This window comes from Rana temporaria, chromosome 13 (assembly GCF_905171775.1).
Source record: "Rana temporaria chromosome 13, aRanTem1.1, whole genome shotgun sequence".
NCBI lineage: Eukaryota > Metazoa > Chordata > Amphibia > Anura > Ranidae > Rana > Rana temporaria.
Window position 1 is genome coordinate 97,155,337 of NC_053501.1, and position 18,255 is coordinate 97,173,591.

At 45.5% G+C, this 18,255-nt stretch overlaps 1 protein-coding gene across 2 annotated transcripts in view; it reads left to right on the plus strand.

Moving 5' to 3' along the window:
• Nucleotides 1-18,255, plus strand: part of LOC120920885 (multiple epidermal growth factor-like domains protein 10) — a 221,048-nt gene that overhangs the window by 82,610 nt on the left and 120,183 nt on the right. For both annotated transcript variants that reach the window (XM_040333275.1, XM_040333274.1), the window contains exons 3-4: nt 1,329-1,433; nt 5,370-5,470. In XM_040333275.1, coding sequence (XP_040189209.1) covers nt 1,329-1,433; nt 5,370-5,470 — 206 coding nt within the window. The remainder of the gene's footprint in view (nt 1-1,328; nt 1,434-5,369; nt 5,471-18,255) is intronic.

Below are 18,255 nucleotides of genomic sequence, written 5' to 3' on the forward strand. Positions count from 1 at the left end.
GGTCCATGGGTGTCCGCTCCATAGGGCAAGAGGGGGCAATTGCCCCCCCCTGGAATCGTAAGAGAAGACACTTAACTTGCCCCCTGTGTTGCAATGGCCGTGGACTTTTTTTCTAAGTCTGCTGCTGGCCTGGGGCCTGGGGCTTCACTTAGTGTTGTTCCGACTTATTCACCGCGATACATACAGACACATCCGTCCCTCCCTACTCACCCCCGGCCCAAGCATCGGATTGGCTCTGCCACTCGGGCCTCTGCTTAACATCCCGGATGTTCTGTTCCGTGATTGGCTGCCTCAGCCTGCCTGCCTGTGTAAATGTATGTTTCACTTGCTATGCCTATGCCGATCTGGCTGGCGCAGCGCCGGTTCCTCCCACAGGTGCGTGGCATGCAGTGGCCAAGACGAGAGAGAATACACTGCCAGTGCCTCTCCTGGGCTTATGATTGATCGCTGAAGAACTACAGGTAACAGCAGCAGTGCCAAACACACTGTTACACACACATATGACATTGTCAAAAAGGGACCGAGCATGGATGACCTTAAAATGATGCCCCCCCCCCTGAAAAAAGTTCAGCGGACGCCCATGTTTGGGTCCCATGCTAAACAGCTGCCTTGTTGTTTACTGAACACAGGAGGCTGCTCCATTTGACACAGGCAGGGGCGGACTGACAACTCATGGGGCCCCTGGGCAATAGGAGATTATGGGGCCCCCGGGCAATAGATTATGGGGCCACACAGTATACACACACATACAGTATACATACACAGTATACACACACAGAATACACATACACACACACTGAAAAGGTACTGGAGAGGCGGGGCAGCTATAATCTTGGAATTAAAAAAAAAAACACAGATTTTTACATACTGTCCCTGGTTTTACTGAGGCCCTGATGGGGCCCCCTTCGGGCAGTGCCCGGGTTCCTGAATGGTCAGTCCGCCCCTGGACATGGGCACCATACAGAGATCGCTTTGTGTTCTCTGATTGGATGAGGAGGAGATCATGATCTCCCAGGCCCTCCACCTCGTTCAATCGAGAACACGTTTCATTCATTTAGAGATTGCAACGTGTTCCCTGAATAGCACCAGTGCCAAGAGATAAACCCCCTGGCCCGGATTCAGAAAGAAGATATGACGTCGTACCTGTGGTCTAGAGAGTTCAAAAAGTCCCTTATATGTGTCTCAAATATCATCAGGGAAGGCAGCCAATGCGTTTTGGGGACCACAAGCTCCCCCTTAATCAGGGCTTGTAAGAATGTAGCTTCAGGAATGTCATAAAAAGTTTTGCTTTAAGTTTTACTTTAAGTAACATTACATTTCTTCCTCAGTTACACCACAGCAGTGAAGGAATCGTATGCCCATCCATACAGCCTGTCTACTTCTGATTCATGTGACGGTAACTGGAACTACTTCAAGATATGTACACCTCAGAAGTAAGTAACATTGTTTAAAAAATAGATTACACATTTTAACAGCCATTTTTTTTTAGCTCCAGTTTTTCCATATCTTTATTAACACACAACGAGTGTTTATTGGCAGCACCTGTCCCATACTGACCAACTAGATATAAGAATGGCCTAACTGATCACATTCTCTGTGCAGGAAGTTTACTCTCCTAAGCCCCATACACACTATGGGCTAGATTCAGAGAGGAGATACGCTGGCGTATCTCCAGATACGCCGTCGTATCTCTGAGTCCGGCCGGTCGTATCTATGCGCCTGATTCATAGAATCAGTTACGCATAGATTTCCCTAAGATACGACTGGCGTAAGTGTTTTACACCGTCGTATCTTAGGCTGCATATTTACGCTGGCCGCTAGGTGGCGCTTCCGTATAGTTAAGCGAGGAATATGCAAATGAGCTAGATACGCCGATTTAGAAACGTACGTCCGGCCGGCGCCTTTTTTCAGCGTATAGTTACCCCTGCTATATGAGGCATATCCTATGTTAAGTATGGCCGTCGTTCCCGCGTCGAGTTTTGAAAATTTTACGTTGTTTGCGAATAGGGATGTATGTAATTTACGTTCACGTTGAAAGCAATGACGTTTTGCGGCGGATTTTCGAGCATGCACTGGGATTTTAAAAAACATCAAATACGCGGGGTCACAGTTAATATGCATAAAACACGTCCACATCATTCACATTTGAATAAAGCGGGCTTACGCCGACACAGATACGTTACGCCGCCGTAACTAAGGGCACAAGTTCCTGCTGAATACAGAACTTGCGCCCTAAATTACGGCAGCGTAACGTATCTGAGATACGTTACGCCGGGCATAAAGATAGACGAGTCTATCTGAATCTAGCCCTATCAGTTTTCCTGCAGGTTTTTCTCTTCAGGTTTACCAAAACCATCTAATATGAGGTCAAACCTTAATGCCGCATACACACCATCACTTTATGTGATGAAAAAAAACGACACTTTCTGTGAAGTAAAAAATGACGTTTTTGAAACTTCACTTTTCAAAGACGAAGTTGCCTACACACCATCGTTTTTCTCACAATGTTCTTGCAAAGTGAGGTTACGTTCCACCACGTTTTACCATTGAAGCTTGCTTCATAAGTAGCTTCTGGGCATGCGTGGATGAAAAAACGTCTTAGAAAACGACGTTTTTTGCTACACACAGTCAATTTCTGTGAAGTAAAAAGTGCACTTTTGAAAAACGACACATAAAATTGAAGCATGCTTCAATTTTTTTTGGTCGTTTTTTACAAGACATAAAACAACGTTTTCCCCCACACACGGTCAATTAAAGTGACGTTTTTAAAAACGTCATTTTTTTTCATCACATAAAGTGATGGTGTGTACGCGGCATAAGAGTTTCAATTTGTATGCAATCAGGCAGGCCCTTGAAGAGAAAAACCTGCAGGAAAACTGATAGTGTTTATGGGGCTTTATGCCGTGTACACACGATCGGAAGATCCAACAAGAAAACCGTGGATTATTTTTTACGACGGAATGTTGGCTCAAACTTATGTTGCTTTTCTTGTCGGAAATTCCGACCGTGTGTACGCGACATGAGGCCTCATTCACACCTGGTCTCTCCGGAATGTGAATTTTTAGGTTTTGGCACGTTTTTCATGCTACATGCATAGGGCGGCCTATTCATTTCAATGGGCTGCTTTACATGTAACAAACATGCCAAAGAACTTTTCTGGGTATTTTTGGGCGTTGAAATTTGCAGGTTTTTCTAACCATGCGTTATAAAAAATGTGTCACTCGTTTTCGACACCCAACCAAGTTCATTGCTTACCCCAGCATTCAGAAGAGGATGATAATTCTGTCATGGAAGGAACTCATCTGTAGTCCACCTCTGTTCACTCCTACTCCACCACCCAGCTCCTGCCCTCTGTCATACTGCTCACTATAGTGAAGGATTGAGGTTGACAGACATCATTTTATTACCGTGAAATGCTATTGGATGTGACTGGCTTATATCTTGGGGGCACTTGATGTGAATAGGGAGCTCCTGTAGTAAAGGGGGATGCTACTGTAAATGGAGGAACCTGATGTTAATGGGAGAATCTGATGTGAAGGGGGACTGCGGTTTCTGATGTAAAGTGGAGACTCTAATATGATCTTTTGCCTGACGAAGAGGTCCTGCGTGGCCTCGAAACGTTGCTCTTTTGGATCAATAGATATGCATTAAATTTTTGGACGTTTTTTTAAGATGATCCCTGGTGTGCTGGCGAATATATATATATCTAATATGAAGGGGACACTCTGATGTGAAGGGGGCACTCTGATGTGAATAGGGAGCTCCTGTAGTAAAGGGGGACGCTACTGTACAGGGTGGAACCTGATGTTAATGGGAGAATCTGATGTGAAGGGGGACTGCGGTTTCTGATGTAAAGTGGAGACACTCTGATGTGAAGGGGGGAATCTCATGTGAAGGGGGGGAATCTCATGTGAAGGGGGGGAATCTCATGTGAAGGGGGGGAATCTCATGTGAAGGGGGGAATCTCATGTGAAGGGGGGAATCTCATGTGAAGGGGGGAATCACATGTGAAGGGGGAACTGAAGACACTGATGTAAGGTGGGGACCCTGATATGAAGGGGTACTCTAATGTAAAGGGGGACCTTTACTAAAGGGGGTGCTCTGATGTGCAGGGAGGACTGAGGACACTGATGTGAAGGAGGGGAATATGATGTAAAGAGGGAGTCTGATTTGAAGGGGGAATTGGGGACTCTAATGTGAAGGTGACACAGGAATGGTATCCGCCCTTCTGATCAAAGCAAATAGGCATGGGTTCTGTTTAAAGCAGTGGCTCTCAACCTTACTAGTGCCGTGACCCCTTGATAAAACTTCCCAAGTTGTGGGGACCCCTAACAGTAAAATAATTTTTGTAGTGTGGGTTGTCAGCACCCAAGGCAATACAAGTAATTTGCACCCCAAACGCATGGACATTTAGCGCTCCCTGAGTCCCTTCCACTCGCACAGTATTAAAACCCCTTATGATACACTTTAGGATGTGCCACTCTTTCTTTGTTCTTCTTTTATCTCTCTCTATTCTAATTTCTTGTTTCCCATCCCCATTCCTCTCTCTAGCCCTCTTTCTTGTTCTTTCTCTTAATCTTTCTCTCCCTTTTTCTTTGAGATCAGTGTGGGCTTCAGGAACAGCCCAGGATTCGGTGACCCCTGGCAAATAGTAATTTGACCCCTGAGGGGGTCCCGACCCCCAGGTTGAGAACCACTGGTTTAAAGTCAGCTTATCCACTCCGGGTTAAAATTAAATTTTTACCACCCCAACCCTCCCACCCCCCTCTAACATTTGCTGACAGCCTTTTTTTCCCCTTAACCAGCAATACTCTCCCAAGTTCCCATCCAGGTCACTGCTGCTGGTTCTGGAAGTACTGCTAATCCAATGCTATAATGCCCCAGTTCTGCTTTAGGCCTCTCCAGCTGTTACATGCCATCTTGCTTTACCCACCATTCGCTGCGACGCAAACTGAATTTGTTTCTGTTTTCTATCCCAGTATGCCTCAAGTCTTTCATTATTTTGGTCTTGCTCATATCTTGGCAAACTCTTTTAACTTTTTGTAGCTGCAAAGCCAATCATATTACCCCTATGGGCATGGTTAATGTTTGCATACTGTTTTAGTATTCAGTGAAATGAGCCTGGATACAGAAAGGGGGCCAACTTACAATCTTGCACATGGGCCCACTACATTTAGAACACCCTCCTGGGTGTCATCCTGCTATTTATGAAGTGTAATAGGGTGTGGGAATTACCAAGATAGCTGAACAGAATTACAACGTACACATATATTGGCAAATAAAATGTTTGGATTAAAGTAGAATCTCCCAATGGAAAGATTGTTATACTTGGCTTTTTATTGATTTGAATCTGTAAATCCTTCTTTTAGGATTATGTACCGGACTGCGTACCGCCATGGTGTAAAGCTCGACTACAGAAAGCGCTATCGATGCTGCCAAGGATACTATGAGAGCAATGATATCTGTGTTCGTAAGTCCAGTTTTATTTCAAATAATGAGCATGTTGTGTATAGTTAAATCCATATGTTGGACCTGTCTCCATCCCACAGAGGACACATGATGCTCAGCAAACACTCTGCACTATCCCCATTCCTGGGGGACAAGCCTAAAAATGCATTCCATAGAAAAGATTATTTATTGTCTTTCAAGACTGGAATTTACAGCCTGAGCATTAAAATGTTTAAACATTAAGGGCTGGATTCACAAAGCACTTACGCCGACGTATCTCGAGATATGCCGCGTAAGTGTAACTATGCGCCGTCGTATCTGTGCGCCGTGCCCACAATCTGAGATACGCCTGAAAATAGGCTTCATCCGACCGACGTTACTTGTCTACGCTGGCGTATCGTAGGTGCATATTTACGCTGGGCGCATTTGCCGCTCCCATGGATTTTCTATGCACATATGCAAATGAGGGAGATACGCTGATTCACGAACGTACTTGCGCCTGGCGCATAATATACGCGGTTTGCGTAAGTCGTACGTCCGGCGTAAAGTTATGCCCCATATATGAGGCGCAACTCATGCTAAGGTATGGACCAGGGAACACAGCCGTCGTATTTTACGTCGTTTACGTAGTACGTGAATATGGCTGGGCGTAGGTTACGTTCACGTCGTAGGCAGTGATTTGATGTATCTTAGGCAGTTGTTTTGACGTGATTCTGAGCATGCGCACTGGGATGCGGCCACGGGACGGCGCATGCGCCGTTCGTTTTAAATACTTCTATGACGCTTGGCCCATCATTTGCATGGGGTCACGCCTCATTAGCATGGCTGACGCCCACTTCCACCTACGCCGGAATACGCCGAGGAAACCCAGCGTAGATTTGAGAGCGAGTGGGAGCAAGTGCTTTGTGAATACTGTGCTTGCCTCTCTGCGCCGCGTCGGCGTAGCGTATATTCGATACGCTACGCCGGTATAAATATGCGCCAATGTATGTGAATCCGGGCCTAACTTATTAACATCAGCTTGCTGCAGGATTTTTAAGATCAATGCTTTCACCATAAAGATATCCTAAAGCCTCGTACACACAATCGGATTCTGTGGAAATCTGTGGATTTTTGTCCAAAGGGCGTTGGCCGTGAACTTGTTCTGCATACAGTTTTTCAGCCAACATACGCAAAACTATGTGGTTTTTTAGCTCTTTAGCGCCACCCTTTGGGCAACTTCTGCTAATGTTGTCTGATTTTTAGCATTGGTTCGGAGCATGAGTGTTTGTACTTTGGATTTTAGTCCAATGGACTTGTATACACACAATCGGATAATCCGACGGAACACATTTGTTGTCGGACAATTTGAGAGCATGGCTATCCAACATTTATTGTCGTAATCTCCGACAACAGTTGTCTGATGGAGCGTACAGACGGTCGGATTATCCGACAAAACACGTCCATCACACAATTGTTGTCGGAATATCCGATCGTGTGTACGGGCCCTTAGAAAGGATACCATGATAACTGTTTACACCTCTTCACTTCCCAGATCTAAGGCCTCGTACACACGACCGAACATGTCTGCTGAAACTGGTCCGCAGACCAGTTTCAGCGGACAGATCCGACCGTGTGTACTGCCTAGCAGACAGGTTTCCAGCAGACAAAAGTTTTAAAGCAGGCTTTAAAACTTGTCAGCTGGAATCCCGTCCGTCCGACATGTCCGCTGCTTAGTACACCTAACCAGAGGACAGAAATCTCCCGCATGCGTCGAATGGATTCGACGCATGCGTGGAAGTATTTTACTTCCTGGTTTGCGGACGTGGTGGCGTCAACGTCACCGCCACGTCACCATGCTGTCTGTTTGCGGGGATTTCGGTTTGATGGTGTGTACAACCATCAGACCGAAATCTCCGAGCGGACATGTCCGATGAAAACGGTCCGCGGACCGTTTTTTCATCGGACATGTCCCCTCGTCTGTACGGGGCCTTAGAATAATTAATGGACAAGTGCACTTTTAGTACAGCTATTCTTTAACCTCTTGCTGACTGCATAACGCATATATGTGGCAGCAGGGCAGGTAGTCCTTAGAGCCCAACTCCGGACAAAAAAAGTTTTCCCATGCGGTGGGCTATTTGCGATTGAGAAGAGGAAAAGCTTCGGGGAGAGGGGTATGGGCGTCTCAAAGAGGCGGGACAAGAGCTCTTGCGTCGAAGTCCAGAACGGGACAATCAAAGGGCAGGTCCAGTATATGTGGAATAGAGTGCCGCGGGCTTGTTGGCAGCGCCAGCAGCAGTCAGAGGTAGAGGGATAAACCCCGTGGAGTATGTCCGGAGTCAGGTACCAAAAGAAAAGCACCTTATAGGTATTCTCCTTATACTGGAATTTTTAATTGTTGCGATCAGTGATTTATTATGGGACTGTGATTGTGCAGCAGCCAATCTAACACTAACCAGCGCTGGAGGGAAAGGACTAACTGCCACTGACATCACCAGTGATGTCAATACAGTGATTAGTGATAGTACTACACACTGTCACTGTACTAATGACACTGGCTGGGAAGGGATTAACATCTAGGGCAAACAAGGGGTTAAATATGTACCTAACTATGTGTAATATGTGTAAAGTGTGCTGCATTTACTAAAGATCTCTCAGCTTCTCATCCCTGCTTTGCAGGATCGTTCCCTGTGTACAGAGCTCTGTGTTGATTGTCAGCACAGAGCTCTGGGCTGTGATTGGACACCCGGATGTTAATCATTGGCTGGGACTTGCTGACAGGTTCTTGCTGTGTTCAATCACAATGGGAGCTGGGCGGGGGGCGCACATGCCCTAAACCTGAAGTGGGCACCGATGCACAGATACGTTGCTTTGCCTACATTTGTCGCTCACCCGCAGTACATTGTGGGCGGGCAGTTGCCAAATGGTTACAGAAAGCAGAGCCAAGGGGTTAATTGACCCCCTTGAGCTCATCCTGCCTGTTTAAATATTTTTTTTTTTTATTATTATTTTTCAACAAAATTGTACAACACAAGACAGAAAACGCCTATTTAAATACTTAGGGCCAGATTCAGAAAAGAGATACGACGGCGAATCTCCTGATACGCCGTCGTATCTCTGAGATACGATTGTCGTATCTATGCGACTGATTCATAGAATCAGTTACGCATAGATAGCCCTAAGATCCCACAGGTGTAATTTGTGTTACACCGTAGGATCTTAGGCTGCAATTCTAGGCCGGCCGCTAGGTGGCGAGGCCATTGCGGTCGGCATAGAATATGCAAATGACTAGTTACGGCGATTCACGAACGTCCGCGATGCCCGTCGATCTAAATTTACGTTGTTTCCGTAGCGATACGCGTCGTAAAGTTAAGGCTGCCTCCTAGGTGGTCTACCAATGTTAAGTATGGCCGTCGTTCCGGCGTTGAAATTTTAAATTTCACGTCGTTTGCGTAAGTTGTCCGTGAAGGGCGCTGGACACCATTTACGTTAACGTCAAACCAATGACGTCCTTGCAACGTCATTTAGCGCAATGCACGTCGGGTAATTTGACGGACGGAGCATGCGCAGTTTGACGGAACGCGCCTAATTTAAATGATGCCCGCCCCATTTGAATTAGGCGGGCTTGCGCCGAGCGGATTTACGTTACACTGCCGCAAGTTTACAGGTAAGTGCTTTGTGAATCAGGCACTTACGCTGTAAACCTGCGGCGGTGTGACGTAAATGGGATACGTTACGCCGCCGCTGCGCAACGTAATTCTTTCTGAATCTGGCCCATACTTCCTCCCAGTTCCAGAGAACTTCACTAAGTAGACCTGCCTGGGGGAAAATTCCCACCAGGTCCTCTCCTTACTATGCATGTGCTCTGTGTCTCCATTTATTGCTATAGGGGAACTGTACTACTGTATATTGTACTAATTGCTCTTTTAATCTTCATGGGTTGTCATCTTTTCTCCATCTTCCTTCAGCTCTTAATTTTCTCATTTTCTTGGACTTTTTTCATTGGAAATTCCGATCGTGTGTGGGCCTCATCTGACTTTTTTTCCGTCTGAGTTTAGAAATAGAACATGTTTTATTTTTTTCTGATGGAAATTCCCATCGTCTGTGTGCAACTCCGACACAGGAAAAAACCCACGCATGCTCAGAATCAAGTCGACGCATATTCGGAAGCATTGAACTTCATTTTTCTCGGCTCGTCGTAGTGTTTTACGTCACTGCGTTTTGGACGGTCGGAATTTAGTCTGACAGTGTGTATGCAAGACTGATGGAAGTCAGCTTCATCGGAATTCCGACGGAAAATTTCATCGGAAATTCCGGTCGTGTGTACGCGGCTTTACTCTACTTTCCTGTTTCCTAAATGTCAGGATGACCATACGTTATTTTAATAAAAGCTGCAAATGTAGAATATTATATTTCAATAATATTAGGCTGGGTTCAAACCTGGAGAACGCAGCAGCTCACAGCAGGGGTCCGGTGCATCTCCATTTTTTTGCTATCTGTATTGCCCCTTGCTTAAAGGGGCTGTAAAGGTACTGGATTTTTCACCTTAAAGCACCCTTAAACATCCGAAGCTTACCCCCCCGAGCCCCCATTTACTTCCCTGAGCCCTCGAAAGTCCCTCATCAAGAACACGCTAGATTTCCGCCCGGTCATCTCAGCATTTCATTGGATAGACTGATAGCAGCCAAGCCATTGGCTCGCCCAGCTGTCAATCAAATTCAATGACACGGGCACCGGGGTGGGGCAGAATCCGGCATTCGTGTCTATGGACGCATATGCTGGACTCGGGAACGTGCCCGCAAGGTAACCCCCTTTGGAAAGCGCTTCCCAGGGGGGTTAGCTGATGCAGGGAGGAGTCGAGACAGCCGCTGAGGGACCCCAGAAGACGAGTATCGGGACCACTCTGTGCAAAACGAGCTGCACAGCGGAGGTAAGTATGATATGTTTGTTATTTTTATTTTTTTAAACTAACCTTTAGTAACACTTTAAGACTCAACCATCTACTTGTCCTGGTGACCAAAACGTGAGGAGAAATTCAAAATGTTGGAGTCATCACCAGAGCAAGAAGTGAAATTATTCAATGGGGACAAAGATTCCAGTTCCCCCTGTGTAAAATGAGGATTCTCCTAATGTTGATGAGATCTCTGTAGGACAATACGGTATGTGGGACACACTGTAGGGCAAAAAATTACCTGATAGGGGTCTTATGCCGCGTACACACGATCATTTTTCGGCATTAAAAAAAAACGTTGTTTTTCAGCATGTCCAAAAAACTAAGTTTTTTTCCAACTTCATCATTAAAAACGACGTTGCCCACACACCATCGTTTTTAAAAAATGATGAAAAAAACGCGGTGACGTACAACACGTACGACGGCACTCTAAAGGGGAAGTTCTATTCACCTTTGGGCTGCTTTAGCCGATTCCGTGTTAGTAAAAGACGATTCGCGCTTTTCTGTCTGTTACAGCGTGATGAATGTGCTTACTCCATTATGAACGGTAGTTTTACCTGAACGAGCGCTCCCGTCTCATAACTTGCTTCTGAGCATGCGCGGGTTTAAAACGTTGTTTTAGCCCACACACGATCATTTTTTACAACCCGAAAAACAACATTTTTTAAAATGACGTTAAAAAATGCAGCATATTCGAATTTTTTTTTGGTCGTTTTTCAGAAGCCGAAAAACGATGTGAAGCCCACACACGATGATTTTAATTGATGTTTTTAAAAACGTCGTTTTTTTTCATGCCGAAAAATGATCGTGTGTACGCGGCATTAGCCCTTTCCTACTCTTTCCAAATGTTTTCACTACACATACATAAAAAATAAAAATAAAATTAGACACATCAAACTCCTTATTTAACAGAGAAATAAAACAACAAATGTGGTCAACCCCTGCATTTATTTATTTAGTGTAATCTAAAAAAAAATTGTTAACATTTGGGAAATTTTTCAGAACTCCTGGGGTAACATTATCCATTTATCTTCTGTGGGGCAGATCCACAAAGATCTGCCCCGGCGCAGCGTATCTGAGATACTCTACGCCGCCGTAACTTACTTTTTTTTGTTTGAATCCTGAAAGAATTTGCATCGTAAGTTACCGCGGCGTAGTGTATCTCTCACGGCGTAACGCCGCCTAATTCAAATCGGCTAGTAGGGGGGCGTGTTTCATTTAAATGAAGCGCATCCCCGCGCCGAATGAACTGCGCATGCGCCGTCCCTAAATTTCCCGCCGTGCATTGCGCTAAATGACTTCGCAAGGACGTCATTGTTTTGACAAGGACGTCAATTACGTCCAGCCCGATTCACTGACGACTTACGCAAACAAATTTTTTTTTTTTAAATTATACGCGGGAACGACGGCCATACTTAACATTGAGTATGCCACCTTAACTATACGCTGAAAAAAGCCGTCTAGAGACGACGTAAAAGAATGCGACGACCGCGCGTACGTTCGTGGATCGTCGGAAATAGCTAATTTGCATACTCGATGCGGAAAACGACGGGAACGCCACCCAGCGGACGCCGAAGAATTGCATCTTAGATCCAAAGGCGTACGAAGATGTACGCCTGTCGGATCTTACCCAGATACCGTTGTATCTTGTTTTGAGGATTCAAAACAAAGATACGACGCTGGAAATTTGAAAGTACGCCGGCGTATCAGTAGATACGCCGGCGTACTCGCTCTGTGGATCTGCCCCTGTATCTTTAGCCGGCAGTGTCAAAGGTCAACACATCATGTCCTTGGACCACTCAGCTGAAGGGATGTTGCATCCAAAAGTCTATGCACATAAATTGCATTTTCCTAACACAGATATTTACACAACATGCGTGTTACTTCATCTATCAGTAGAGTTTACACTTTGCAATACATATGTAAGTGTAGAAAGGCTTCTCCCAGGAGGAGAGTTGTAAGTCCAGTTTATCCCACTCATAACTGATTCCAGATGGGCTTTCAACCTTCGTTTGAGTCTATACCCTCCCAACTGGCTGAAATATTTCTGTGTACATAGATCACTTGACTGTCATTCCCAGGATGCACTTATTGCCCCATTGCAGACATTCCCATTAAACACTGAGGGATCTCTCTATCAATAATGCTTGCAGAGTTCATTGGGGCATCTTTATTAAAACTGGAGTGAAAGCGGAGCCTCTGCACCACTTTCTGCAAAAACAATTCCAGTCCGGGAGTTTTTTGTGATGAAAAAAAAAACGTCATTTTTAAAAACGTCATTTAAAATGAGCGTGTGTGGGGAAAACGTTGTTTTATGTGTTCTAAAAAAACGACAAAAAAAAAAATTCGAACATCAATTTTTTATGTTGTTTTTTGTGTCTTAAAAAATTATCGTGTGTGGGCTAAAACAACGTTTTTATGACGCGAGCTTGAATGGAACAGAGTGGCGCCGTACGTGCTGAACGTAACCGCGCTTTGCTAGAGCATTTTGAAAAAACGATGGTGTGTAGGCAACGTCGTTTTTTAAAATGAAGTTTGAAAAACGTCGTTTTTTTTCATGCGAAAAAACAACGTTTTTTTTACAAGACAAGAAACGACCGTGTGTACGCGGCTTTATCTTTATCCTTTCATTATTTAACCACTTGCTTACTGGGCACTTAAACCCCCCCTCTGCCCAGACCAATTTTCAGCTTTCAGCGCTGGCGCACTTTGAACGACAATTGCGCAGTCATACAGCACTGTACCACAAATGGAGCTTTCTTTTGGTGGTATTTGATCACCTCTGCGGTTTTGAATTTTTTTGTAAAAAAAAAAGAAGAAAAATACCAAATAATAATAAAAAAATTATATGTTTTTATATTTTATTATTGATGTACGCTGATGAGGCTGCACTGATGGGCACCGATGGGCTGCACTAATGGGCACTGATAGGCGGCACTGGTGGGTACTGAGAGGTGGCACTGAAGGGCTTTGATAGGCGGCACTGGGCACTGAGAAGTGGCACTGATGGGTGGCAGTGATAGGCAATGATGGGTGGCAGTGATGGGCACTGATGGGTGGCAGTGATGGGCACTGATAGGCATCACTGCTAGGTGGCACTGATTGGTACCACTGGTGGGCATTAATAGGTGGTACTTGTGGCCATTGACAGGTGGCACTCATGGGCAGGGGTCGACAATATCCGGGCGCCAGGTCTCAAATGCGACAAGAAATTGTGACCTGGCACCTGCGCCCGCCGGTAATTGAGGCCGCAAAGCTGCAGGCTCAATTACCGGCCGCGGCGGGGGAGGTGGGGGCGCACGGAGGCACAGGATCTTGTGTCTCCGTGCGCCCCCACCTCCCCCGCCGTGCGATCGCGGCAGGCCCGGTAATTGAGGCCGCGGCTTTGCGGCCTTGTGAAGTCCCAAGCTCTTCCTTCTGTGAGTTGGCGCCATCTGGTGGTGGCCGTTGGCATTACAAGTTAAACAGCAATTCTAATGTAATTTTTCTATGTAATTGTAACTATTTTCACTGCCATCTCCTTCCCTCTAATTAGAACCCCCAAACATTATATATATTTTTTATTCTAACATCCTAGAGAATACTTTCTGTCACGCCGTATTTGCGCAGCGGTCTTACAAGTGCACTTTTTGGAGAAAAAAATACACTTTTTTAAATAAAAAAATAAGACTACAGTAAAGTTATCCCAATTTTTTTTTTAATTGTGAAAGATAATGTTACGCCGAGTAAATTGATCCCCAACATGTCACACTTCAAAATTGCCTCCGCTCGTGGAATGCCGACAAACTTTTACCCTTAAAAATCTCCATAGGCGACGTTTAAAAAAAATCTACAGGTTGCATGTTTTGAGTTACAGAGGAGGACTAGAGCTAGAATTATTGCTCTCGCTCTAACGATCGCGGCGATACCTCACGTGTGGTTTGAATACTGTTTACATATGCGGGCGCTACTCACGTATGTGTTCGCTTCTGCGCGCAAGCTCGTTGGGACGGGGCGCGTTTTCTGGCTCCTAACTTTTTTTAGCTGGCTCCTAGATTCCAAGCAAATTTGTCAAACCCTGCTCATGGGCATTGCTAGGTAGCTCTGGTGGGCACTTGCAGGTGGCAACGGCAGGTGGCACTGGCAGGGGGTACTGACTGCACACAGGAGGCAGAGTTGCCTCCTTCCTCTTCGGGACTGATGTCCCTTACACATAAGCTGGTGATCTGCTTTTTTTTATTTTGACTCTATTGACATCCTCCCGGCATTTGGGGTCCGTGCTGTAGCCGTCATTCGGCTATAGCACAGGCGCCAAGTGGTTAAGAAATAAGGAGAAACTCCAAGCTTGTAACACAGACATACAGTATGTGTCCCCAGTTCCTTCTTATTAAAAGGGTAACAAATTGATAGTATCACCTGTATAATTCATAGACTATCGGATTGATAGACTGTTTGCGTAGCAAAAATAATTTTCTGCTGCTCTCATGTTATCACCTAGTCATGTGCAAGCAAAAACGTAGTTTCTTGTTATAAGGTATTCTTTGCAAAGTCATTTTTTTAACCACATTTCCTAAACTAAGAACATGTGCTGTGGGCGGCACAGTGGCTTAGTTGATAGCACTTCTGACTTGAAGAACTAGGGTCATTGGTTTGAATCCCAGCCATGGCACTACCTGCATAGAGTTTGCATGTCCCCCCTGTGCTTGCACAAGTTTCTTCTGAGTTTTCCAGTTCTCTCCCATGTTCCTAAAGACTTGTTGGTAGATCAATTGACTCTTGTCTATATTGACCCTAGTATTTGTACGTGAGGTAGGGACCTTAGATTGTGAGGTCCTTTAGGTCAGGGAGTAATGTGAATGTAGAAAATGTGTAAAGCACTGCAAAAATTGTTGGCATTATCATGGCCGGATTCCCGACAAGGCCACCACAGTGAGCTCCATGACACAGCAGGAGATGCCCGATGTGTGTAATGCACACACTGACTGGTGAGGCTACAATGTTTGGCAAGGTAAGGCTGCAATGATGTTGATGTATATTTCAATTATCCTTTAATAAACCTTGGATTGTGAAACAATGATGTTGAGGGGGGCTGCAATGATGTTGAGGGGGGCTGCAATGATGGTGAGGGGGTCTGTAATGATAGTGAAGGGGGCTGTAATAATGGTGAGGGGGTCTGCAATGAGGGCACAGTAAGGCAGCAATAATGGTGAGGGAGTCTGCAATGAGGGCACAGTAATGCGGCAGTGATGGTGAGGCTGCAATGAGGGCACGGTAAGGCTGCAATGATGGTGAGGCGGCAATGATGGGCACGGTGAGGCGGCAATGATGGGTACGGCTAGGGAGACTTTCAGGACCCGGCCTTGGGGCGGCAAAGGGAGTAAACCTAGGCCTGGGCATTATGTAAATACCTGTAAAAAAAATCCCCTTGCAAAGGAAACATGCTCTACTCCTTTAGTTAATCAATCCCTATATGTTCAAAAGTTAGCAGGCACTTAACCATAATGCTTGTCAGATATTAGAGTGTGTCAGTGGGAATGTGTACCCATTCAGCCAAAAAAGAATTTGTGAGATCAAGTAATGATGTTGAAAGAGAAGACACGGCCAATTTATCCCAGAGGTGTTTGGAAGGGTTGAGGTCAGTGCTTTGCAGGCCATTTGAGTTTCTCAATACATAGCTCCTCAAACTTGACTTGCAATCCGAATTCCAATTTATCCCAAAGGTCTTCTGTAGGGTTAAGGTCAGGGCTCTGTGCACACAAAACTCATCAAACCATGTATTTATGAATCTGGCATTGAGCACAGGGGCACAGTTATGCTGGAACAGCAAAATGCCTTCCCGAAACTGTTGTCACAAGTAGAGATGAGCTTGGGTTTGGTCAGAACACAGAAGCTGTCATTACTGGTCCAATCAACTGACCAAGTGGCCATATTAGACTCATGCTATTGACCTAATATGGTCATGTGACCATAGTAGATCAAATATGCCATGAGCATCCTCTACCCTTTGTGTACATGCAACTGCAGGGTGGGGAATGCCCTGGCCGCAGCTGATTGGGCCGGCACTGACAGCTTCCATCTGGCTTTGGAGCAAGCCCAAGCTCATCTTTAGTCACAAGGTTGGAAGCACACAATTGTCTAATGTTTTTGTATGCTAAAGCATTTACAGTACTCTTCACTAGAAACCCCTGAACTCATCATTGGGAGTGGTGTCCAACCATATAGACCTGGTCAGATATCCTCAACCTTTTCGCTATATAGTATAGCTATGCTTGGGCATATTCATACAGGGCCAGATTCTGGTAGTTTCTGCGGCGGCATAGCGTAAGCCATTTACACTACGCCGCGTAACTTACTAGAGCAAGTGCCGTATTCCTCAAGCACTTGCTCCGTAATTTGCGGCGGCGTAGTGTAAATGGCCCGGCGTATCCCCGTGTAATTCAAAGGGGGCGGCTTGTATTTAAATTAAGCGCGCCCCCGCGTTGATTGAACTGCGCATGCGCCGGGCTGAAAAATAGCCCAGTGCGCATGCTCCAGCTCACAACGGAAAATGTCAATGACGCCGACGTGTGCATCATTGACGTAAAGTCGTATTCAAGAACGACTTAGGAAAACGACGTACCCGACGGGAAAAGACGATGCGGACCCGACGCCATACTTAACATGGCATACGGCGGACTGGCGTAAGGTTACCCCTCATATAGCAGGGGTAACCTTACGCCTACGGAAACGACATAAGCGACGACTACGCGACGCAAATTTGTTCGGGAATCGGCGTATCAGGCTCATTTGCATAGTCAAATGAGACCTGAACGTAAACGCCACCTAGTGGCCAGCGGCGAATTACATTTAAGATCCGACAGTGTAAGTCATTTACACCTGTCGGATCTTGGCCGTATCTATGCGAAAATGATTCTAGGAATCACTCGCATAGATACCCGGAGCCAAAAACAGAGATACGACGGTGTTTCCTGAGATACACCGTCGTAACTCTGCTGAGAAACTGGCCCACAGTCTTTACAATGCTGCAATGTAATAAGGATCCCTATTTCACTAAAGCTCATATAATGCATTGAGGGATCTGTGTTTCATTTATGATCCTAAATCATATTGAAAGGGCCATTGGTTGTACATCTACAATCCAAGAAAGGTGAGTCTAGTAGATTTCAGTCTCTCATTGCTACTCTTATTATCATCTCTTCTTAGGCCTCGTACACGCGACCGAGGAACTCGTCGGAAAAGACACACCGTTTCCCTCGACGAGTTCCTTGTTAGGCTTGTCGAGAAACTTGACAAGCTTTATTTGCGTACACGCTGTCAAGACCAAATCTCGTCCTTCTCAAACGTGGTGACGTGCAACACATACGGCGGCAGGGGAAGTTCGATTCCAATGGCACAACCCTTGGGGCTTCTTTTGCTAATCTCGTGTTACTGCGTGTTAAGTAATAGTTTGGTGAGAGACGATTTGCACTTTTCAGTCTGTTACAGCGTGACAAATGTGCTATCTCCATTACAAACGCTAATTTTACCAAAGGTGCGCTCCCATCTCATACTTTATTCTGAGCATGCGCGGGTTTCTAAGCATACACACGAACGTGTTTCTCGTCGAAAACCAGCCCAACGAGGAAATTGAGACTCCCGTCGAGGAAAAAGAGAACTTGTTCACTTTTTTCCTTGTCGAGTTCCTCGACAGTTTTCTCGATGAAAAGCATACACCTGACCGTTTTCCTCGGCAAAAAAGCTCTGCCAAGTTTCTTGATGGATTCAGTCGAGGAAAACGGTCGTGTGTACGAGGCCTAAGTGTGAGAGGGTCAATGACATTTAATCATTGGAGCTGCTGAGAGCTAACATGTTTTTACCAGACAAGTGAAATCAGATGTTCATCCCAGGGACAACATCCT